This window comes from Trachurus trachurus (genome assembly GCF_905171665.1).
Source record: "Trachurus trachurus genome assembly, chromosome: 7".
Taxonomy (NCBI): domain Eukaryota; kingdom Metazoa; phylum Chordata; class Actinopteri; order Carangiformes; family Carangidae; genus Trachurus; species Trachurus trachurus.
Genome location: NC_139901.1, coordinates 5,724,608 through 5,749,591, shown reverse-complemented (window position 1 = coordinate 5,749,591; position 24,984 = coordinate 5,724,608). Strand labels below are relative to the sequence as shown.

The following is a 24,984-nucleotide window of genomic DNA, read 5'->3' as shown; positions in this document are numbered from 1 at the left end:
TGTCTTACAATACTGCAATAAATGTTATTGAGGTGAGATTGTGATATTGTTACATCCCTAGTAGAGCACAAAGTATAGAAAAATAGTGGGATGATACAGTTGATCTACATACATTTTTTTTTACTGCATTGTCAAAGTATCGGATCGGGACTCAGTATCGGCAGAGACTCAAAATCAAATGACTCGGACTCAGGGGCAAAACAATGACATCGGGACATCTCTACTACCGGTAGTTACCCTCTTTAACTCTTCCTCCTCCTCCTCTAGATGGCGTCCCAGTTCCCGCTCTACCTGCCGGCCTGCCGGCGTTCCACGGCTGCGTCCGCAGAGCGACCGTCAACCACCGACCCGCCATGCTGTCCAAACCGCTCGCCGTACACGGCGGCGTGGGGACGCAGGGCTGCCCACACATGTAAACCCATCGCACAGTCTTATCCTCACATTCCCCAACTGCAAATTACCGGTGGTGGGTGTCATGTTACTGTAGCTAATTTAAAATATATATTAATATTTATTGTCTATTTTTCAGAAAAATGTTTATTTTATATTTTCTGTTTTTGTTTTTTTTTGTTGCAATGTTACTGGTTTGTTTTTGTGCTACAGGGTGCTACAGCATTGACAACTGTCCGCACACAGAGACGCATCGATGCAGAGACTTAAAATATCAACTCTAAAATCATAAATCCTTTACTAAATATGTAGTATATTGTAAATAAAAGGCAACGTAGCCTGAAATTCCTTGCTTTTTTTTTTCTAGAGACGATGAAAATAAGTTATAAGTCGGATCTTTTTTTTTTTTGTCCTTTGGTCCAAACAATTTTCCTGAATGCGTTATACTGCAGTGCAGGATGTCTCCAGCTGTGTATTGTGCATCTCTAGCAGAGAATGTAAAGGATACCTACTGAGTCGGTACACTGTGAACACTTATGTATGAGCATTATCCTCAGGCAGCACAGACGGGAAACGTTTCCTGCAACACAGACCAGGCCTGAGTTTTTGGGAATGTCTCAATCTCTGAAGTCTTAAGAAGCGTGTACAAGTGTAAATGAACCTTGTTTTCTCCCGTTCTGTATGAAGGAGCCTCCTCTCCTGTTACTGAAGTTTTTTTCATGATGCAGCATTCAGGTTTCTTTATTGGAAGACATTTTTAGTTGCTAGTTTGATGTTTAAAATTTTTTTTACATCCAAGTTGTAAGTATGACCAATCAACACCAGCCAGAGTCCACTGTTAAAGGTCATAAAGTCTATATTGATCAAGTATTAGATTGTTAATCACAGTATTTAACTTATAGATGCTCTGAAGCTTCCCATCCAGGAGCTGCTGTCTACTGCAGGCATCGTTTCCCGTCTTTATTCCGTCATTTATGTAAACCTGTACCAAACGTGTGTGAAGCTTGTATGTTATATAATCAATTTTTAAAAATATCTCACAGAAAGAATAAGCTGTCCCTCCCCCTCACTCCCAGCGCCCCCCCCTCCCCCCATGTGTAGTTAATGCATTTCTAAATAAACTTCTTTTTTCATACCTCTGTGACAGACGAGCCTCGTATGTGTTTGCCAATGTGATTTTTATTTATTATCAAGAGTAAATTATAAATCATCCTGAGAGGATCGACACTCTCTCAGTCTGTGCTGTGCTGTGACATCAGAAATACAGAGAGAAAACAAGAATCGACTTTAAGGCTTAGTCCCAATAAAACCCTCTCTCCTTTCAGAGTCAAACTAATGATGGTCGCCAGAACAAAAACAGCTGCTGATAACAAGTTAGTTCAAACAGTTTACATGTGGTCACAGTGGAAAAAAGTGACCTAACTTATGTCTTTACAGCTTCAGCCTGAGTAGGAGCAGAGTGTTGTCTTTGGTACACAGTGGTCTAAGACAACTTTGAAGAGAGGAAGGTAAAGAAAAAGAAATGAAACGAAGAGGAGTGGCAGAGTTGGCTGGAGCTCGACCGAGGCTCTGCAACTAGAGCTCTAATCCAGACTCATGTCTTCGTCGTCCTCCTTCTTCTCTTTGGAGTCTCCTTTGGTGCCCTGCATGGCTCTGGCAAACGCCTCCACGTCTGACAGGGAGAACACACACAGGGTTTTTTTTTAGTTCACATTTATCTGAAAGCTGAACACAATCATCTCATCTGAGAAAACTGTGAAAAATGACAGTAATGTTGACAGGGTTTTAATGCAGCGAGTCCCCAGAAGCTACAAGATGTGATCTGAGTGGCTTCCTGGGAAATTCAATTTTATAAAATTCTTGTTTGAGAAATGTGATGTTGGTTGAAGCCAATTAATTATGTTTATTACATAAAGACAGCTCTATTCAATCTTTCTTTTCTGATGGCCTCTGAGCTGGTATGAATCTCATTTTCTTCGTCATGACAGATGCAGAAAGTGACTTGTACTTTCTGAGTTTAGTCTGTTCCCCACTGTGGTTATAAAGGACCAGAACAATTAAACTACTCTGTGTGTGTCTCACCTCCTTTGTTGGCGGCGTCCACAGCCTCGGCCGGCAGACCAAACTGACTCATGAGTGGGCCGAGCTGCCCGGAGGCCAAGGCACTGCTGAACATGCTCATGGACTGAAGGAGAAAAGGAATCACAGTTAGTCAATCCTGTCAGACCTCTGGAGAGAGACGTTAAAAATACACATCTTAATGAAATGAGCTGTGACAATGTGTTCTGATTATTGATTATAACACATGATAGGACAACGGAGGTGACGGGTATCCAACCATCACCTCTCCGGCTTTACCATTACCTGAAGAGATAGAATCAGATGTACTAAGCAGATGAACAGGTCAACACCTTTGTCATCATAGTTGCCAACATTTCTCAACTGTTCACATCGCAAATGACAAAGTTTTTCCAGACAGAAACACGTTTACATCCACAGCTTAATCGAGCTATGATCGTGGAGTTTTATCCAAAGCTTCCTTTCGCTCTCATCTCCCTCTTTTTTTTTTTATGAAACACATCCTTTCAACTGTCATTTAAACTGTTTGTAAATTCATCTGTCACCACCCAGTTGTGTTCAGGTACCTGCTGGAACTGAGGTGAGTTGAGTGTGTTCTGGATCTCGTCGGCACTCTGCAGTAAACTCTCTCCACTGGGCAGGAAGGGCAGGAGCCTCTGCTGGACCTCAGCATTGGTCAGGATAGGAGCCATCATCTCAGGGGTGCAAACACTCGCCAAGTCCACTAGAGGGAGAAGAGCAGGTCTCTTTCTTGATACTTTTATGTCTTAACGTGTGATGCAGAACGCGGCTTTTGTGAATGAAACATGCTGTTAAACTTAAGCAGCTGTGTCCCTGCCAAACCGTCCCCAACACTGACTCCTGTCTGACTCTGGTCCTCACCTGCTGATCCCTGAGCAGCCGTCGCTGGGACGTTCATGGTGGCTAGGATGCTCTGAAGGTCACTGAGCTGGATGGGCTGGTGGGGGCCAGGGCTGCCAACAGAGGCTGGGGCCAGAGGAGTCTGAGCTGAGGCTGCAAACAACAAGGAAAACAAGGTTTTTTTTTTAATTTTTTAGATAATACATCATTCAATGTACAGAGTAAAAGGGCTTCTTAATAATAAAAGACTTCATACTCTTGATTTCCCCCCATTGAAGGTCCTGTGTTATTACAAAATGTCTTGATGCTGGTTTATAAAGTGTCAATGACAACTCTTCCACTCCATCAGTACATTTTAAAACAACACACCACACAAACCTATAGCTGACTTGGAAAACGCTAAATTAAAAAGGAACAGTACTTATATAATTGCCCTGATTGTACCACAATGGTAGCCAAAGGAGAGCAGAGTTTTCCTCTCTCTTAATGACACTTGTACCAACACAGCAGTAAACTAAAAGAGGAGAAGTCTGGGCTCACAAACAGAGACTGAAGAATGTGGAGTGATCTCAGATGTTTGAAACGCCAGCATCAACCATCACTACGAAGGCCTTCAGCATCCGGACAGCGTTCGACTTGACGTACCTGGTGTGGAGGGAGCGACACCGGTCGGGGACACGGTGGAGGCAGCAGGAGTCACAGGGGTGGTGGGGGCCTGAGAGGTGCTCAGCCTGGGGGCGCCGCCTGATACAGGTGTGGCTGCAGCTGATTGGCTGCGAGAGCTGGGGAGAAGGAGGAGAAGGAGGACGTTGAGACATAATGGACACTTCTTTGCTGTGGACAGGGATTGTAGAGTGAGTGGATTCACTCTCACCTGGATGAGGAGCTGCTGGTAGCTGGTCCTCCGCTGCCCAGCAGGTTGGCCAGTCCCGGTCCTGCTAGAGCTCCCAGGCCTCCTTGGACAAACGCAAACAAATCAAAACATGTCCAAACTGTTCTTCCATGTTCCAAACTGTTTCAAATTACTTATTGGCTTTCACATTTCTTATAAAGAAAAAGTTGCGTGAACAAGCTGCAGAAGGACAATACGTGAGAGTGTGTTTTGGGTTTGTTTCTTAGAGTTACTCATTAATAAAGGCTTTCCTTCTCTTTAAAGTCACCTAGAAATATGTGGTGTGTTAAAGCAGAAGTAAGCGGTATATTTGTGTTAATATAAGTCTTAAATAGTTATATCTTCCGACAGCAATCACTTATATAGAGTGTTTGGTCCAAAACACGGGTCTGTCAGTCACTCTGCTCTGCTGTAAGCCGAGGAGAAAACTTTCCTTGTATCCTACAACCTTTATCCAATGAGGAGAGAGAACGGCATAAAGGGGCGGTCCTCTCTGTGTGTGCAGCCAAGGGATGCGCGTGAATGTGGTGACGTAGGGACGAGGGCGGGGACTGCTAACTCCATCGGCTGACAGGAAGTTAGTCAAAACGACCGGATCGTTTACTTCTGCTTTAAGTCTGCGAGATGATCTGCGCGTACACATTTAAAAATAAAAAACCTAATGCTGCTCACCTAGTCCTCCGAGTCCTGTTGGTCCAATGAGCTGCATCAGCTGGTTGTGGCTCATATTGCCCAGCAGGTTTTGCAGACCCCCCTCTCCTCCGAGTGCAGAGAGCTCGTGGCCGCTGCCGCTCCCGCTGCCCGGCGCTCCTGGAATGGGCGGGTTGTTCAGATACTCGTTTACCTTCCGACAGTGCTCCTCATCTTTTTCTGTCTTTGGCTCCTGGTGGGAAAAAGGCCATATGAGAAGTCAGAGCGACAATATAAACTCTGTTCTAAATAAAAATTAATAATACTTTTGTCTCTTTGACAAACTACCACAGACACACAGAAAATTAACAATGTCAAAAAACTGATTCAAGTTAGTTTGACACAAATAAAACAACACTCTTCCTCTGGATTAGAGCAGATAAAGGGGAAAACTACTAGATGTGTGGCTGCCAAACAAACACAATGGGCCTCATTCACCAATATTATCTTCTTAAGTATTTTCTTACATTCCTCCTTAAGTCCTTCTTAAGAAAACTCTACGTCAGATTCATGAACGTGTTCTTAAAACGCAGAATAGTTCACAACTGTGTTCCTACATTGATGAACACCATCTCCTCATAAGTTGAGAGCGCGTGCCAGCACATCTAACTGCCACTACAAAATGCCTCTCAGTCCCCTAGAGATGAGCTGGTGAAACTGAACTTCAGAAGATTCATAATATTGGATAATTTGATGGACCAGAGAGGACATTTTGACCTCACTCTAGACATTGTATTTCAACTTTGTTCTTGACATTTCAACTATATTCTTGAAGTAAATAACGAAAAACAAAACTCCCAGCTCTCTTTTTTTTTCCTTCATGAGTGACACTAATACTCTCCCATAGAGGAAGCACCAGACTCCAAACGTAAAAAGAACTTCAGTAGTGCTGAAGTGGAGGTACTGCTGAACAAAAAAAAAAAAACAGCTGTTATATTTAGTAGCGTCAAAGCGGATACAAAGTAGTAGTCAGTCAGTCGTTCACTGAATGTTGTATCTGGAGAAGAGCGCACTGCTGACGAAGTAAAGAATAAATGGTTTGATCTCAAATCTGAGGTTTAAAAAGTATTGTCAAACAAAAAGAAGAGATGCAGAGCAGTGGAGAGGACAGGCCGGTCCAGACTGGTCTGAGCTGAACCAGGACATCGTGTCATTATCAGAGAGACCACACTCTCAGGTGTGACATCATAAATATTAGCGTATTTTCATAAGATCAGTCCGTTTTTTCTATTATTGGATGGCATGGTTCCCAAAATCGGATGTGAATTATGTGTCCATTGTGTTTTGTTTTTTTTAAGATACCACAGTGCTTTGTAAAATAAGTAAAATAATTATTAAAAACTTTTTAAGACAGTTATTCTAATTTAAATCATAATATTATACAACTGTAGAACAGAAGAAAATGTAATAACCACTTATTTTGCACAAGTGTCAGCTCTCAAATGTGTATAAGTGTGCCCCTGAGTGTGCATAGATTTTGTTCTTAGCTATGAAGGAAGACATTTGTTCTTGAGAATGATTTGTGAATGAGGCCCATTGATTACAGCCATGCACACCCCATCATTCTGAGTCACAGTCTCTCATTCAGCCCTCTTTGCTTCCCTCTTTCTGCACACAGATGTTCTGCGTTCACATAGGCATTTGCAGCGTTTCTCCTTCTCACCTGCATCCAGAAGAAAAGTCTCTTCGACCCAGCTTTAAACTTCAGCACGTAGACACGGCCGGTGGTGCACTGGCTCACCCTCTTAAACTCACAGTCATCAGGAAAGATGATCAGGTCCTGGAACAGAAAAAGGCCCAGCGTGAGACGCATGAGGCAGACAGCGGGATAGCAGTGGGGCTGCTCTGACACAACTAATCATCATCAGCCAGTCACCAAGAGGGAAATAAGCAGCAGCAGCACCACCAGTGCAGCTCTGAGATAAAGACACAGTCACTTTCCTTGCTTTGTGGAAGGTCAGCTAAATAAGGATTCAATGTGTCAGCACTGGTTGTATAATATTTGCTTGTATTTGCAAATACAGTGTAAAGACAAGAAGCAAAACAACAAACTGAGGTGCTGCCACTGACCTAATTTTACTAATGTGATATCTGTGGAATGTACAACATGTCTGAATAGTAACAACTTGTCACACTGAGATTTAATAAGTGTGACTATTGTTATAGTCTCCATTTCCAAGCCTGCACCATGAAATACAAGTTCTAACATAAACTCTTGTAGAATGATCTGCTATCTTGACTAAATATTTATATTGGTTAAAAATGATTGCCATAAAGCCAAAATTATCTGAAGGTAACAGAAGTTCATTTTCATTTAAAGTTAACTCACATCATCAACGTTCCCAGACGTCCTGTCCTTCCAGCAGAAGTGAATCAGGGAGTCGTCTGACTGCTGGATGTACACCGTGCCTTTACGTTTATCCGGTGTCACCACGTTTCCTTTCAACGTCATTTTACCGGCTCGAAATTCCACCAAGTATTTGCTGGAGCTGCCCCTGGAGCCGCTGACCAGGCTGGGAAAGAGAGCACCTGACGACATCTTTAGATCTCTCTGTTGAACAGGTCCAACGCTGTAGGAAAAATAAATGTTGCCAAGATTACAAGACCATACATGCATTTAACTGTGGCATTTTTAGAATTAACTTGAGTGACAAAAATTAAAAATTAAAAAAAAAACAGCAGGTAAATAATTTCTATAACTTAGAATCAGCTTTTCTGAACTATGTTTGCATGTCTGACTCCAGTTTCTGTTGTCCAGTGTAGTGCACAGTGCCAGGGACAACAAAAAACTGCACATGACTTACAGCTCATGTTAAAAAACAAAACAAAAAATGGCACAGGTATCTTTTTTCTTTTTCTTTTTTAGAGTTTTTAATCTATTATGTATTCTTTGTTGTGTTTGTATTTGCATTCTTTGTCTATTTAACATGATGATGAACTTTATTTCTAACTTTAATGCATGATTAACCATTGTTTGCAGTCAGTCCTGGAGGAAGTACACTGCAGTACGTTTGATAAACAAGTTAGTCAAAAAACTACAGTAATCTCAACTATTTTTCCAGCTTGGCTCAGGCAAACTCAAACTCTTATGATCATTTTGACGTTAACCCAAATATCAACCTGCTGTGGTGTCTATTCGGTTTAAATTACACATTTTGAAGCACGCCTTATGGCTCACTATGATCGTGGAGTTTTATCCAAAGGTGTTTTTTTTGTTTGTTTTTTTTTACAAATGTTTTACAGACTTTCCAAAGCGAAGGTAACAAAAGCTAGCTGTTAGCCTGTTAGCCGTGCTGACTTCTGCCTGTGTCGATGCTAACGTTAGCTCATGACTAGGCTAAACCGACGAACAACTGAGGCCCATTGTGTTACAATTTAAAAACCCGAAGTTATCTAAATGACAGAAATAACAGACACGTTTGTTTAATCATTATCTATGAGTATATAGATGTGAAAATGGCTTTTAACTGTGAATAATAAATCCATACCTGAAGTTGTGCTGAAGTTTTTTCCTCACGACGGTCGCTCGTAACGTAAATGGTTTCCTGTCACGTCGTGAGCGCGCCCGTTGTCAGCGGGAGCGCGCACGCACGGGGAGAGTGGGTGGGTTTCCGCGGTACCACTGAGCCTGGATTGACAGCTCGTTGCTCCCCGGTGTAGCCGCTGCTAGCTCCGTGGCTGTCGTGCCGGCTGTTTGAATGGTCTAGCGGCGGAAAGCAAACCCGTACTGGGATGCGAGTGCAATAAAGCTCACTTCGCTTAACAAGAGGAAGAGGAGCCACACTTACCAAGGGCTGAAAAGAGGTAAGATACCATTACCGCGAGTCACTGTGCTAACATTAGCCAGCTTTGCTGCCCTTGGATTAGTTAGCGGGCTAAGTGCTAGCTGGTTTATTCAAACCAGGCGTATCGCTCCGTGCAGGCGAAGCTGTGGACGTGCTAACCAACATGGATGCTGTGTTTGTTCCTTTGATGCGATGCCTGGAGATTATCCGCTTTAACAACGGTTTGATTCCCGAGCCGACCGGTATTTTCTAGTTTCGTGTCCAGTCAAGAAAACGGGAGCCAAACGTTACCATCTGGGAGGGCAGGTGGAAGATACACACCCCGAGGCGTCATATCGATTATTGTGCGTTGAAACGTGACGGGTGAAGTGAGTTGTGAGTAAAAACAGTGAGAAGGTACCACAGGATAAATCCGGATTTACTGACTGTGGCAAAGTGAGGGGCCAGTGTGGTTTTAATCTTTGCAAATGTTGGAAGGACAGGTGCAACTCCTGCCCTCCAAGTTGATCAGTAGTATGCCACCAAAGTAGGAAAGCTATTTTAAAAAAGAAAAGTGTTCTAAATTATTTCCATTGCATTGTTACATTCTCAATGAGGCACTTGACCGTCTATTATTGGTTTGCTTACGAGCGAATCTTAAATAGCTGGAGAGGAGCTGCCTTTTTCTGTCCTCATGTGATGTGTGAATGGAGTGGCAGGTGGTGAGGGCACTCATGTTTATGGCAGAAGATCTAAGCATTTAAAAAGAAAAAAACATAACTTTATTTATGTATACAGTCGAGATCTTGGCTCTGGTCAACTACTTTTCTTTTTTTTAATCAATTCAATGCAGCTTCCCTTCTTCCAATGTTCTATTCCCAGTACTGATTCTGAACAGACCATCAAAGTTTGAACCAGATCTTTTCCTCTCTCTCTCTCTTTTTTTTAAACCTTTGCACAAGGATTAGCATTACAATATAATATAATATAATGCCTTTGCCCATTATCAATATTAAGTTCCTTTGTCAAGATTTTGAGGGCCAATCCGGGGCAGGGAGTTTGCTACTGTTCTTTATTATGGATTGTAATCAAAAGTTATTCAATTCCAGGGAGGGCTAATTGCAGTGATGTGGTGTGTGTGTGTGAGGGTGTGTGGTGACGATTTCCCCTAGGAGTGTGTCACCAAAATGAACTGTCAAACCAGCAGGAGAATAAAAGCGGGATAGAAATACATCTTAATGGGTTAGATGAGAGTCAACACTGATAAAAGAGCTTACACAGACTAGTACAGTCATTTGGAAATTACTGTGTCTATTTTAAGACACTGCGACCAGTGCTTTGATGAGCTTTCAGTAAAAAAAAAAAGCAATATCCTGCTGTATCTCTATAGTTAGTGAAGAAACATCAGCTGCACAGCCCACTGCAATACTGGCATGTGGGATTATCCTAAACAAATGGTACTGGTGACTCTAATCTAGGGCTGGGCGATATATCGATATAAAAAATATATCGATATATTTTTTAATGGGATATGGAATTTGACCATATCGCATATATCGATATAGTTCAAATTTGCGCTGTGATCCTTGCTCCATTCAGGCTGCTGATCTGGAGCTCTCTGCACTGCTCGCCGCGCTCCGCTCCGCCCCTCCTCTAACTATTTTATTCATGCTTATCAGAGACCGCTGCTTCACCAGCTGACCGAGAGGAACGCACGAGTCCACGTCGACCTCGTTGCCGTTAACGAGCCGAGCCGCGGCTCTAGAGGCTCAGTCAGCTGCTGTAGCACGGCTGTTAGCTGTTAGCTGTTATTAGCCGTTAGCCATTAGCACGTCGTCCCCTGCAGCAGCGTCAGAGCTCCAGACCTCTGTGAGCCGCGGTGCTTTCACCAGATTCAGCTCGTAAGGTTTGCGTTTACCCCATGGATCTATGATAATATAATACATGCATGGTTTACACACGTTTGTTTTCACTCTGGCCCAAACCGTGGGTCCGTGAGTGTCACGTGACGTTTCCATGACGACTGACCGGAAAAAGACGTGGGGCACGTCACGTGACTCCAGGTTAAAAAAAAAAATCTCTGAGAAATAACAGAGACACAAGGCAGTTGTTGTTTTTTAGTTTTTAGTGCAGACAATTGATAGTTTTTTTTTTATTTCAAGAGTGCCTTTCTATAAGACTCTGCTATAGCTGGTGTTTATGTTACAGAAATGTCTTATAATAAATTATACATGATAATGACAATATTTTCAAATTTCCAGCCAACTTTTAACATTGATCTTAGAAGAGGCCTTATGGAATCACGCCTTCTAAAATCCATTACTCCATTACTTTGATTTCAAAAAAGGTACTCTTGTCAGGCAGTATTTATGTTTATATTTTGTTATTTGAGCAACTGAACATTTATTCATGAACCAGATGAAGAAACCTGTTTATTATTTATTCATTTGATTTTCGGTTTCAATAAAACTACCTGTGACTTGTCATATTTGGCTTTAACTTTGACTGAACATTTGCTCTCACTTTGCGGAAAAATATCGGGATATATATCGTATATCGATATTCAGACAAAATATATCGGGATATGACTTTTGGTCCATATCGCCCAGCCCTACTCTAATCATCCTGTTTTACCTGCATTTGTAGTAATACACAGTTGATATCATTTAGAAAAACAGCTTTGGTTTTGCACTCAAACGAAACGACTGAGTATTGAGATACTGTACAAGCTTGTTTAGAGAATGACATTATCAGGGCAGTGCATCTCCAGTAATGCACGGGAAAGAATTTAAACAGACGTCATCCAGTGAATTCATGGGTATGACCAGTTGTTTTTTTACCCATGAAATGATTAAATGATGCATAAACTGCTTTATCTGCAATGAGTGTTCTCTTCCTGTAAACAGTCATATCTGAGTCACTTCCATTGTACGGTACACAGAGGAATTATTTTACCAAATCATACTACTGAGTCAGCTGGGCTGTGTGAGAGCTGAGTGAAAGGCGTCATGGTGAATGATGTCATTGTTGCGGCCTCTGGTACAAGTGGTCATCAGTGACTCATGTAAAAGCCGGTCACATCAAATCAGGTTACAGAGCAGTAGTAGGTCAGAGAGGGAGACTGTGACCGCAGCCACACTGCAGTTGCACTGAAAGGTAAAAGTGGTTCAGTTCACTGGGAAGAACTAAATAGAGTCCTTGGTGATGTTTAAAATGTTTAATGTGATTATAAATGCTTATAAAGGACCCTTGTGTTTTTAAATTCAGCTTATTTATTATGTCTATTCTTAACCTCTGCAGCTTCGTGTGTAGCTGTGGTGCAGTGTAACAGTTTCCTGTCAGAGTGTCTCTGCTGTGACCCTTAAAAACCTAAAATTATCCCCCAGCTGGGATTCCTGCTTTGGCTCACTGGTGCCTGGTATTGATATTTGTATCCTCACACAGAAAGCTCTTGGGAGTCATATTCAGTCTCTGACGTTAGAATCAAAACAGACTGACTGACTGACTGACTGACTGACGGTGCATAATTGAAATGAGGAAGAGGCTGGCCTAGTGGTGTTATTGTTTAACAATATGTTCATATGCTGTTTGCTTTCAGTTTCACTATGTGTTGCTCAGTGAACTTATTTTTGTAAACAGAGTTACTGTACATAAGACCGGGCATTTTATGGCCCATCCAACTCTTCCCTCCGGCCTGTGAGATCAAAAACAAACCAGACAAATTTACTGATACTTATTTTTTATAGCCACTAGAAATTATTTTCCTTTATTTTGAAATGCCTAGCACAACTGTGCTTGCTCCTGTCTGATTGACGTGATGGGATTAATATAATAATAATAATATGTCTGTGTATTGTGTAATAATTGTTCTTAATAAGATGCTGTTTGGAGTCATTTTTGATATAATAATAAGGATATGAGTGTGTGCACTGTATTTTTTCTATATTTGATCTCAACAGTAAAATTAAGGACCCACGGTGACAGAAATTTGTGTGGCCCCCGGCAACGATCTGGGTGTCATGTATGGCCCCCCCAGGAAATACATTTTGGCCGCCCCTGTTATACAGGCTCACAGATGTGTGAAGACAGGTCAGTTCTCTGCAGAGGTAGCAGTTCAAGTCAAAACCAAATAAGTGACGTTAGCAGGTATTTTCCTGTTGAATCTCCAGCAGCACCATATAACGACTTCAAATGTAGGCTACTCTCTAGTGCAGCCAGCAGTCCAAAAGCCAAAAATATTCTGTGTAGTATTATATCATGTACAATTACAGATCATCTTGTGATGGGATCTCACAACTGCAATGGCCCATGAGTGTTCAGTAGTCAGTGCTTCGCATATGAGTTAATGCTCAACTATCTTACTAATATATAACACTCACATTACATTAGGAAGTTATATAAGTGGGTATGTAAACAAAATGCTGAAACCACAGTTCAGTTTCCCTTTAGGACCAATGGCGGCGGCCCCAGGTCATGAGTCTTGTTGTCATGAGTGTGTCCTCGGGACAGTCCTGTGATCACAAGTCACATGGAGATGTTAAATGCTCACCTTTACTGTCCCCTTCAACTGAGGCCCAAGCGCCTGTTGGAGAAATGTAATGATTTCCATTCACCTCCTCTCTCCAGGCCTTTTATGCATTTAATTCATTCAAAGTGAAGTAAATACATCATAACCTAGTCTGAAGTTTGATTGTATAGTAGGGGTCAACTAAAATGATGATTAGATTTGTCCGCTAAAATGATCAGTTGCTTAATTGATTAATCAAAATGTACTGGTCTTCACATACCAGGGCTTATTAATGTAAATAATGAAAATAAAAACAATGAGAAGAGCCTCCTAGAATTTGCCATATTCAAATAGCTGTCTAAAAGACATATTTATGAAAATAACAGAGAAAAACACCAAACCTCAAGATTTTGAAGAGCGACTGCGTTTTTGGGGCTTAAAAACACCCTCCAGAGTGGAAATCTTAAAAATGCTCCACCCGTCTAAAGGGTAAAAACGCAAAAGTTTACATCACAGGCATGCGCCAGTACAGGAAAATAACAAACATGTCGGATTCCACACACTTCTGCGTCACTGTCTGCACGTAGATTTCCACCAAAAAACGCTTGTCTAAACGCAGAATAAAAAGTGAGACTTTTGCGTTTTCTGTTCAGATCGTTTCCATGTAAACGACGTAGCCTTAAACCAAGTGTGACACAGTGGAGCTCTTTTTCAGAAAACAAAAGACAGCCGGGCAGGAGTCCATTCAGATTACAACCAAACTACATCTGGAATCTTCATGCAGAAATCTTTTCCATATGTACTCTGAGCAAAAAAGGATCCTGATTTTTCCCTCCTTATCATGTGGCCATAAGAACTGAATTAGTGTGCTATTGACAGACACACACACATACAGACAAAGAAGTAATGGCACAAATTACAATGTTGGACACATTTTTGATTACCGTAGGTATAGTGCGTAATGTTTTCTTGAAATAACAGTGTGGATGTATTTGCTATTTTAACAACATGGGTGCTGCTGGACAGGAAACTGTGTTGTTGTTGCAGGGACACAGGGACACCTACCCCAGATCCTGTCTCTTCTCTCACTGCAGGGACTAAAAATCAAGTCATTTTGCAACAAGCTGAGTCTCACTAACCAAGTCACCATTTGTAGCTCATTTTCCCACACTGCACTTCTCCTTAAGTTCTCTATCACCCCTACTCCCCTCCTCAATTGTGCCAGCACTGAAAACCCAACGACACTATTCATAAAAGAATCCAGTGACAGTGAATGGAGAGTGCACTTGTTTCATTATGTCCTTATGGCTTGGCCCAGTTTACCTTCACAGAGTCCAGGTCATTACTGTAATGTGTGTGTGTGTGTGTGTGTGTGTGTGTGTGTGTGTGTGTGTGTGTGTGTGTGTGTATTGTGTATGTGTGTGTGTGTGTGTGTCCATTGAGAAAGCTGATGCATGAATGCTGACAGACAGCTGATTGGACATTAGCTAATGAATTGGATTGGCCTTTTTGCATCACAGCATTCTTGTGCCAAGATGCAGAGTCTGATGGGAAAGCAAGCAGGCTGCAGAGGTGTGTGAATGTATGTGTCTAATGTGTGTATAGGTAACCCTTGTTCTAAATGATGGCATGTCCGCACTTTGTGCTCAGTGTGATTAGTTAAGACCTCAGATTTATTCTGTTATGTTCTGATTCACGATCACATGCCATGATATGTGCTAATGAAGTGACCAGATAATCTGACAGTGCAGTTTCACAGTAGCTGTTTTGCGAGTCGTCAGCAGTTTGTTACCAAGCAGCATCAGGTGCAGAAAAACACTTCTGCAATTCCTCAATACACTTGATGATATGGGATGTGTTCAGTCATAGCAAACACCACAGGTTTCTTGGGTTAAGATGGAGATTCTTTGTATCATGTTGCAGATCTATCTTGTTTAGTCCACACAGTTGTCTGCGTAGTTTGGAGTATTTGACATGGTTTGATCCACACTTTGTTCCATTTTTGTCAAATCTCAGGTAGGCCTGTCACAATCATGACATTTTAGTTGATTTATTGCCGTGCAAATATTTGCGATTAATGATTTTAATTGTCTTTTTCTGATCATTTAATCCCACTAATATAGTATAGAGCAGGGGTCGGCGACCTTTGCCACGGATGGCACACTGGCACCTCCACCGCTAAATTTCTCACCGCTACCAGCTGAGTCAGAGTTTTTTTTTTTCCCTGGCTTTCTGCGCATTTATTTTGAATCGGACCGCATAAGTTTCACTTTTACCACGCACTGCTGTTATGCATGCGCGCTTCTTTGTGTGTGTGTGAGAGGATGCCAATACGGAGCAGCGCTATGCGAAGATGAATGAACGGAACGATCGTCCGATGCCCCCCCCCCCCCAGTCGGACGATCGTTCCGTTCATTCATCTCCGCATAGCGCTGCTCCGTATTGGCATCCTCTCACACACACACACACACAAAGAGAAGAGAATAGACACCATCCTTTCGACTGTGCGTGCAGTAACAAGGGAGATACGGACAGAGCTGGCGCACCGCTAATTAGCTTAGCTCAAATTCTGGAAGTGCATAGGTAGTGTTACTGTGCGTTCACACCAAAAGCTTCCAAAGCGTCAAAACGCCGGAAGTCAATTCATTTTCAATTAGAGCCCAGCGACACTGAGCGTCCAAAGCGTCAACAGGCGTCGCCGCACTTCCAAAGCGTCACCAGACGAGAAGTTGAGCCCTGGTTAACTTTAGGGTAATTAGCTATGACGCGGTTCGGCGGCAACCTGTCAGAATAGAGATGTCCGTCGGCTGCCTTTTTTTTCTTTTTTTTTGTATTTCGGCCCCCCAATGACCAGCGCGATCGAACTTTGACGCCAGTCACGTGACGAGCGGCCAAAGCGGCTGAAAATATTTGCCATTTTGGAAGCTGTCTTGTCTGACGCCCACCCTCAAGCGTTTTTTGACGCTTTGGAAGCTTTTGGTGTGAACGCACAGTTAGCCTGCCTCCTACCCAAGCCGAAATCAGCAGTCAGAAGCTGATTTAATTTTAGCTCTAAACTCTGTAAATATATCACTTTATTGACATTTCAAACATTTTTAGGCGAGAAAGTAGCCGTTTAGATCAGCAGTGTGTCGTTAAGTTGTCTAAATACCAGCTGTTTACAATTTTGTTGGGACGAATGCGGCGCTACTCAAGCTAGCCGTTGATAAAACACCCATTGCCCTTTACATACAGAAAACCATGACGATAGAATTTGTGCTTTTACTTTGAAATAGGAAGCTAACCTAGCTACCCTTGATGTAGCTAGCTTAAACCACAATAAACCGTCTTTGCTTGAACCCTCCGTTTTGACCGATCTCGTCCCGTTACCGGCATTTGACCACTCAAGATGCCTTACCGGAGAGTTTTGTCTGCTCTGAGACGAAGATCGGCCCGCCGGTTTCAGTTTAGAGTTGCTGAAGAGTGTCTCTGATGACTTTAGGTGGAGGCAGGCTAACACTACCTATTAGGGCTGTCAGTTTTTAGAAAAATGAGGTTCGAACGATTATTGAATGACCCGTAATTCGTTCGGATATATTCGAATATTACCCCCCCCCCCCCCCCCCCCGCCGCAGCCGCAGCACACACAGTCGCGGTGTTTTATTTTGAAAATTGACCGGATACTCTCGTTGTTTCATGTTTGACTTCCTGTCCAGCTTGACGCGATTGCTCGCGGCTCTCACACAAAATAGACCAGACGCTGCACGGCGCGAGCCGGCCGCGGAGGTGCACGCCGCGACACCACACCAGCGGTTAATATGGGCACAGAAAGTAAACTGGCTCCGCTTCTTGGCTGTTCGCGGCCCTTCCGCGTCCGGTGGACGTTCCGCGGCGCTACGCAGGCACCGGGCACTGCAGCCAAAGACGGTAAATAGAGTATCTTTGCTGCAGCCTACATATCGAGCAGGTCATTACTGCTCGAATACGAACTTTCCCCCCCACATTCGAACGAATATTCGAATGTCGAATAAAAAGTGACAGCCCTACTACCTATAGCCTACACTTCCAGCGGTTGAGCTAAGCTAATTAGCGGTGCGCCAGCTCTGCCCGTATCTCCCTTGTTACTGCACACACAGTCGAAAGGATGGTGTCTATCTGCTTGTCATGGACTCGGGAGTGAGGCAAGACACGAAAAAAACATTTTTTTACCGTATCCCTTTAAAAGCGCACCAGTAAAACCTCAAATGGTGGAAAACGACAGGGAAGGACTGATGGAAACATGACACATCTGTTAGTTTCATCCAGCTGTTTTTATACAGATGAGTGGGAATCATTTTAACCATTATGCAAAAAAAAAAAAAAAAAAAAGTCAGCTCAATGTGATAAGGCGATTATGTAATAATTGTGACCGTCCTAATCTCAGGTTGACTATTGCGATAGTACTGTAGTTAACAACCACGTCGCCCAGCCCCAGCATCAGTGGCCATGGCAACATGTGTGACAGCTGTATTTACTGAGGTCAGATTATGATCTATTGATTGTGGAGCAGGAATGGCTCGGGCTGCGTATGTGTGTGTGTGTGTTTGTAACCTGATCTCCAACTATCAGCAATCAGCCACCGACTGTTTGTCTGTTTGTGTTTGTTTTGAATTAACATTTTACTGAACATCCAGTGTCTTTCTTCTGTCTAGCAGCTGTCGTGCTGTTACACCTATAGGGAGACTTCTCTTTCAGTTTTGATTCATTATCTTTTTATCGCAGCTTCATATTTAATTTACACAAAAAGAGAAACGAGACACTGACAGGAGAGGTTTCAGTTCATTGCGAGCCAAAACTTGTATTTTAGTACTCATCCATCAGTTCAGTCAGTCCCTGTATCTAGTAACAATGATTATCATAGTCATTAAGCAGCAAATATGAGACCTGTATATAAATAAAAGACTCCAAATATTCCTGCTCCTTTGTGTTCTCAAGTGCAGAGACAAGTTGAGCAGACCTACCTCCCATAGATTTAAAGCCCACAGTAGCTTTAAATGGCAAGTTCAATAATGAATGGACTCCATAAAATGAAATGAGGCTAAATGAGAAGGAAAGTGCATGTGAAGCGGAAGTTGAATAGAAGATAGAGTTTGGAAATGTAAGCAGAAAGAGGAGAGAGATGGAAAACAGTGAAGAGGGCAAATCCCAAGATGAGGATGGTGGATGGTGTGACATGGCAAGCAGAACTCTTCCTCTACGTCTTCATCAGAGAGGGAGGGCTGAGGAGAGTGTGAAGAAGCGACGGATGTGATGGGAAGTGAAGAGGAGAGAAGAGGCTGAAGCAGGATGGAGACGAGCAGAGCGATGTTGATGGAGGACAGAAAATGAAATGGATAAAAACAGATGCTTCAGCTGAGAAGCAAAATGAAATTCAGTGTTAGGTTGTCTAGGTGACACATTGGTATATTTCATGCCATGATTTAGGGATGTTAAACTCGACTTGTTCCCAGCCGACTCAATGAATTGAGTCGTTTTCTGACAAAATAGTGAACTGACAGCTGTCATGATCACTTCACATGATTTGTAAATACTAAATACTCCTCAGTGGCAGCTTCACACTGGTGAAACCTTTGTTTCATGCTACAGTAATTAATGGGATACTTCACCCAAAATTGATAATTCACCAATTTTCTACTCACCGTCATGGCAAGGAAGAGTTTGGAGAACTTTCTGAGTTATCAAAACGCTTTAGGAGTTCCAGGGGGGGTCCGGCTGGCAACAGATTTTCATATAATGACGGCGGATAGTGCTCACTTTTGAATCGTCCAAAACACACACTATGAAACATCCAAATACCTCCATACTGCTCGTCTGAACTGACCCAAGTGTCCTGAAGCCACCACATGGAAAAGTTGTTTGGAAAAAATGAATTTGATCTCTGTTTTTAGCCTTGTTGTAGCAGTAGCTCCCAGTGGCTCTGCGAGATTTGCTATGAGATGTTCTTCCATGCTTACATCATACATTTACAACGATGAACAAACGTCTTGCAGCAAATCTCACGCATACGCTCAAACATCAACAGAGCCACTGTTTGCGAGATCCACCGGTTACAATAGTTTTCAAGAGCCCAACAGGATAAGATCAATTCACATGATGAAGGTGGAATCAGTAAATGAATGGTATTACTGCTGAAAATATGACAAATTGTTCAAATGATTTTTAAGGAATGCCATAGCACTGTAGTACGGAAGCGCATTGCATTCACTTGATAAAATAAAATTTAGACACCTTATCTCGTAATTACGAGATCTTTTCTCGTAATTACGAGATCCTGATGTCGTAATTACGAGATCTTTTCTCGTAATTATGAGATCCTGATGTCGTAATTACGAGATCTTTTCTCGTAATTATGAGATCCTGATCTCGTAATTATGAGATAAAGAAAAAGGAATGCCTATAAGTCCGTTCTTGTCTCAATCAGAATTAACCGTCCGTGGTAGTACAGTGGATAGAGCAGTTACCTCTCACACGGGAGACTGAGGATCGAGTCCCGTGGTGGGGTTAATCATTTGCATGATGTTTTTTAATTCGGAATTAATTATTCTGAATGAAATAGTTTGGAATCAAAATATTCTCCTTCGAGTTTACATGGAAATAATAATTCAGAATTGGGGTTAACATGGAAAACACATTAAATCGCCTTTATTTAATTCTGCTTAACGTCTGGGGGTCGGGAAGCGTTCTGATTGGACAGGGGGTACACGTGTTACGTATTTACGTCTACCGGAAGAAAACAAACTCCATTCTCAGTGTGTGAAGTGAACTGAGCTGCAGCCGCTCCGCTCCGCTCCTGAACGTAACAACTTAGAAGCAGAAAGTTTCTCGTCTTAACTGCCAGGATGGCCTTCCCTGGGTGGGGAAGGCGAAGCCCACTGATCGCCTCCCCCGCCTGGCCGCCCCCAGCGGCGGCGGCGGCGGCGGCGGCGGGCTCACACACCCTCACTGCCAGGATCGCCTTCCCCGGGTGTGAGCCCGGCCGCCGCCGCTGCTCCGGCGGTGATCCTGGCAGTGATCCTGGCAGTGAGCTTCGCCTTCCCGTCCGGAGCAGCAGCAGCAGCAGCGGCGGCCGGGCACCGGGGTCTGTGGAGCGGGTTCATGAAGCCTGGTTGTCCCGACATTACTCAACTCACAACACTGTAACGTTATGTGTCTTGTAGCCGAAAAGTAGGCTACAAGACACACAACATAACGTTACAGCTGCAGTGTTGTGAGTGAGTCATGTCGGGACAACCAGGCTTCATGAACCCGCTCCACAGACCCCGGTGCCTGGCCGCCGCCGCCGCCACTAGAGCAGCGGCGGCGGCGGCGGCCAGGCACCGGGGTCTTTTATACAGTCTGGTGTGTATGAACGGCACAATCGGTTAACGTGGGCCGGTGTGTCCCCCGCCGGCTAATAATGTAGGCTACAGTGACCTAATATACAAAACAAGAACGATATGCCCCACCAAGGATTCGATCCTCAGTCTCCTGCATAGTTAGCAATTGCTCTAACCACTGCACCACCGTTGCATTCATTTATTGAGACAACAAGAGCGGATTTAGGCCTATAGACATTTCCTTTTTCTTTATCTCATAATTACGAGATCTTTTCTCGTAATTACGACATCAGGATCTCATAATTACGAGATCAGGATCTCGTAATTACGACATCAGGATCTCGTAATTACGAGAAAAGATCTCGTAATTACGAGATAAGGTGTCTAAATTTTATTTTATCAAGTGAATGCAATGCGCTTCCGTACTGTAGGTTCCAGTTTTGTGGATTTATAGCAACTTGACTGTTTGATGTTATGTTGGCTGTGTGTTTGAGGGTTGTGAACTTGTGTGATGAGTTGTTTTGTTCACTATCTGTTTCCCGTAGCGTAAACATTTCATCATAGTCTGCATGATTTAAATTACATTTACACTTTCTGTGTTTCATTTTAGCGCTGTGCGTTTGTGTGTGTACAGCTGCTAGTGGCTTGTGTAGTCAGTAATACTGACTAATGGTCCATGTCTTCCCCACTGAGCAGCAATGAGGGAAACAGAACCGCTGAAGAATAAATGAGAGCAGAATCGTGTTTAAAAAAATGTTTTAAAGCAGCACAACACTGCTTTTGGTTTGATTAGTCTAAGTCTATGTAAATGTGATGTGAAAGCATTTACAATGACATAATATTGTGTGTGTGTGTGTGTGTGTGTGTGTGTGTGTGTGTGTGTGTGTGTGTGTGTGTGTGTGTGTGTGTGTGTGTGTGTGTGTGTGTGTGTGTGTGTGTGCGTGTGCGCTGTCTGTCTGTCTGTCTGCAACAATTAATATAAGCAAGAAGAGCTGCAGCTGCTTCCTCCATGCCTGTAATCTATACTGTGGTGCATGTTGTCTGCAGCTCCTTCCTGCTAATCTGTGGTTCTCAAACTTTTTTACTAGGGATGCACCGAATAATCGGTAACCGAATATATTCGGCCGAATATTGCAAAAAAAAGCAACATTCGGCCTTCGGTGGAATGAGCGCAAAGCAAGGCCGAATATTAAAAAAAAAAAAAAAGTCTGATAAATACGCGATCGCGCGATGATCGAAACGGCAGCTTAAACCCCATGGAGCTTTATTAGTAAGTGACTCCTACTGCTGGAAAAACAACAGCAACAAGAGCAGTGGGGGGAAGCTGCACAGCGACCGCGCGCACCGTTGCACGTCGCTCCAAGAGCCCGGTGCCGGTGCGTCCTGTCTGCAGCGGAGACACGGCCACTGAGAGGCTGAGTGAGGGGACCGTTCCTTAGGAACGCGCCTTTTAATGAATCATTTAAAAACCAAACACCCTGAACAGCATCAGAGCCAGTCTATTCTCTGACAGTATGCTGAGTAGGCTACGAAAGGGAGAGATGGCTGCAGCAGTTAAAACGAAAGTTCCTCGTCCCAGCTGCCCACTCCGTCCGTGGCCGACAGCTTTTAAAACAGTGTTTCCCAACCTTGGGGTCGGGACCCCACGTGGGGTCGCCTGAAATTCAAATGAGGTCGCCTGAAATGTCTAGTAGCCTAATTGATGAATTAAAAAAAATCTGACCAAGAAAGGTTAGGAACCACTGTTTTAAAAGACACTTGTTTTTTTTTTGGAATGTACTTGCATAGATCTTTCAGCACTCACAATGGGCCGATATAAATGAAAAACTTTATATAACTTGTTGTGCTTTTTTGATGAGCAACAGCAACTGGAATATTCAAAAACTGTCAGAATAGTCAATAAACATTAACTTTCTTTGAAAATTAAGTTTAAAAAAATATTTTATTTAAAAACTTTATAACCACTTTCGGTATTCGGTATTATTCGGTTATTCGGCCAAGCGTTTTGATTTTATTCGGTATTCGGCTTCGGCCAAAAAAATGCCATTCGGTGCACCCCTATTTTTTACATCTACAGTAGGACCCCTAAATTAAATTGACATAAATTAGACCACAGACCCCCATTGGCCAAAACACCAGAAATACACAAATAGCCTATTTGTTCTGAGACTGAACAACGTTACTTTTTTGTACATTCAAATTAGGGCCAATTAGGGTGTGAATTTTTGGAAATATTGTAGAAAATTCTAGAAATAAGTGGCAAAATTAAAAAAACAAAAAAGATAAAATAAAAAAGTGAAATATTTTCTCAAAAAAAAAAATGCTAGATTCAAAATTGAGTTTGGTTACACTGTACACCACACTGTACACCACAGTATCAGTGGTGATGCAGTAGCTACTTCTGTAGTGGAGTCACAGAAGAGACAAGTTCTGATTACGTGCTTCACTTATATAATATTTAAATTTCACACAATGAATTGTAACTTTTCTCATTTCAGTCACTTACCACACTCGTGATTCTGCATTATTAACACAATCACAAGTCACTGTTACATTTCTCACTCACAGGAAGTGACTTATCAAAACGATAAAGACATGAAATGCAGTATTCTCCATCACTGTGTGTGTGAGAGCATAGCAAAACTTCCTTAAAAAGTGCACGCATTAAGAGCAACAGCAGTGAGTCTCTCTGACACACACACACAGAGACTGCATTGTGCATGTCTTTGTACTTGTGTGGGCAAATGATGTGAAAACCTTCAGGCACCTGTGTGTAATCTGACAGCGTCTTCTCATTCAAACCTCATGTTACTTATTTGAATTCCCAATTTCTTTGTTTTCCCACTGAAGAACAAAGAAAGCTATTTAAACTTTGTTCTTTGTTCTTCTCAAAGTTTAAAAAAAGAAAAGAAAAGTCTCCCGAAGGATGTGTGTATGTTTTTTCTTGTTTTTTTTTCCAGCTGAGCCTCTTAAAACTGTCAAACACACGAATGCGTATATTATTTGTTGCATCATGTCGCCTTCTTTTATCTTCTCTGCTCTGTCTCCTTTACAAGAGGAGCCTCTCCCTGTGCGATGGTGGATTTAGAGCAGTGGATGAAACACAGAGGATCCAGGCAGCAGCAGCGTATCTGTCAGCCACCGCTGTGTTACCATGTTTTCTCTGTCATGGACACCGTGCTAACATTTTGCAGAGCGTAGTTAGTTACACAACCCTGGAAAGCACAGGCTATAGCCAGAGCAACGCCAGTGTGATGTTCGCCACGCTGTTGTTTCTGCTTTGATGCTGAACACATCCCATAGTGTCTGTGGTCTTCAGCTGGGAGCTGTCAAGGTAAAGGTGCTGGCTGTTTGTTTTCTCTGTGACAATCTGCCGTCTCAGTTCACAGCTTTTGATTTCCTTCGAGCGTCGTTACCAGTTTGACTTCTTTTTCCTGCTTTTTGATCTTTGTGTGTGTGTGAGTGCTTCCAGGTGGTTGAGCTTTGCGTGGCCCCGCAGGCTGTGATCTGTGTCTAAGTGCTGCAGTCTGTTTTTATACAGAGCTGAACCACATGAAGAAGAATCATATTGCAATTGTTTTGACGTTGCAAAAACATTGCAGCTGCAGTGGACTTTATGCACAGCCCCACTACTTCCTGAAATAAGCCAGCTCCTTTATTTCCTGTCTTACATTATTGGACCAACTGATTAATCCAGGTGTGTCTGACCTCACAACAATGGTCAGACACACCTGGATTAATCAGTTGGTCCAATAAGGTAAAACAGGAAATAAACGAGCTGGCTTATTTCAGGAGGTAGTGGAGCTGTGCATAAAGTCCATAGGACCGGAGGAAAAATCGATACAGCACAGTATCACGATATTTACATGGCAATATTATATTGATATACAGACGCTAAGTATCGGTCTGAACAGACTGAAAAGTCTTATTAGAAAAAATAGATGTTAAAGTTTTTATTTGGAGTTGAAAAAAGGTAATAAACTGCAAAATATCGCAGCATATTGCAATATTTTTAATATCGCAATAATATCATATCGTGACACAAGTATGGTAAATATAAACTTGATTTTATAATTTTACAATTACAGAGTTTACCTGTACAGAGTTTACCTGTACAGATTGAACCATTCTCGTTATATTGTCATACGCCCGATACTGCAGGGATGTGTATATATTTTCTTCTTACAAATTGTGCTTTCTTTCTTTACATTTATTATCTGTGCTCTATATTTCCTTGACTCTTGTCTGCTGCTGCAACCCTGTAAATTTTCCCATGATGGGACAAATAAAGAATTATTATTGGTTATCCGTACTGATAGAGGCAGTGGTTATCGGTTATCGTTTTCAGGTTAAAATTTTTCATATTGCGCATCCCTAAAAATAAATGCTGATACTGTGATTTTTGCTGTCCTCTGTATCAAACGAGCATAGAAATTAAGATGAAAATGGACTTCAGTGGAAGTGGAA

General features: G+C 42.5%; 3 protein-coding genes across 4 annotated transcripts in view; 2 read left to right on the top strand and 1 right to left on the bottom strand.

Moving 5' to 3' along the window:
* lama5 (laminin, alpha 5) overlaps positions 1-416 on the top strand; it is a gene marked incomplete at both ends in the record, with an annotated part of 117,108 nt that extends 116,692 nt beyond the window's left edge. The window contains one exon of the mRNA XM_083975716.1: positions 268-416. Coding sequence (XP_083831842.1) covers positions 268-416 — 149 coding nt within the window. The remainder of the gene's footprint in view (positions 1-267) is intronic.
* Positions 417-1,551: 1,135 nt separating this feature from the next.
* adrm1 (ADRM1 26S proteasome ubiquitin receptor) lies at positions 1,552-8,498 on the bottom strand. 2 transcript variants are annotated; one of them, XM_083975871.1, is made up of 10 exons: positions 8,401-8,498; positions 7,242-7,482; positions 6,576-6,692; positions 4,895-5,105; positions 4,205-4,286; positions 3,976-4,112; positions 3,352-3,483; positions 3,036-3,193; positions 2,473-2,575; positions 1,552-2,062 (listed from the first exon to the last, which is right to left on the bottom strand). In XM_083975871.1, exons 2-10 carry the CDS (start codon positions 7,449-7,451, stop codon positions 1,974-1,976), a joined length of 1,239 nt encoding a protein of 412 aa, XP_083831997.1. In that variant the 5' UTR covers positions 7,452-7,482; positions 8,401-8,498; the 3' UTR covers positions 1,552-1,973. The 2 variants fall into 2 exon arrangements, with proteins under 2 accessions (XP_083831997.1, XP_083831998.1); XM_083975872.1 differs by having other exon boundaries at positions 4,205-4,283.
* Positions 8,499-8,514: 16 nt separating this feature from the next.
* LOC310989026 (dnaJ homolog subfamily C member 5-like) overlaps positions 8,515-24,984 on the top strand; it is a 35,864-nt gene continuing 19,394 nt past the window's right edge. Inside the window, exon 1 of the mRNA XM_083975876.1 lies at positions 8,515-8,716. The gene's annotated coding sequence lies outside the window, so the exon portion shown is untranslated. The remainder of the gene's footprint in view (positions 8,717-24,984) is intronic.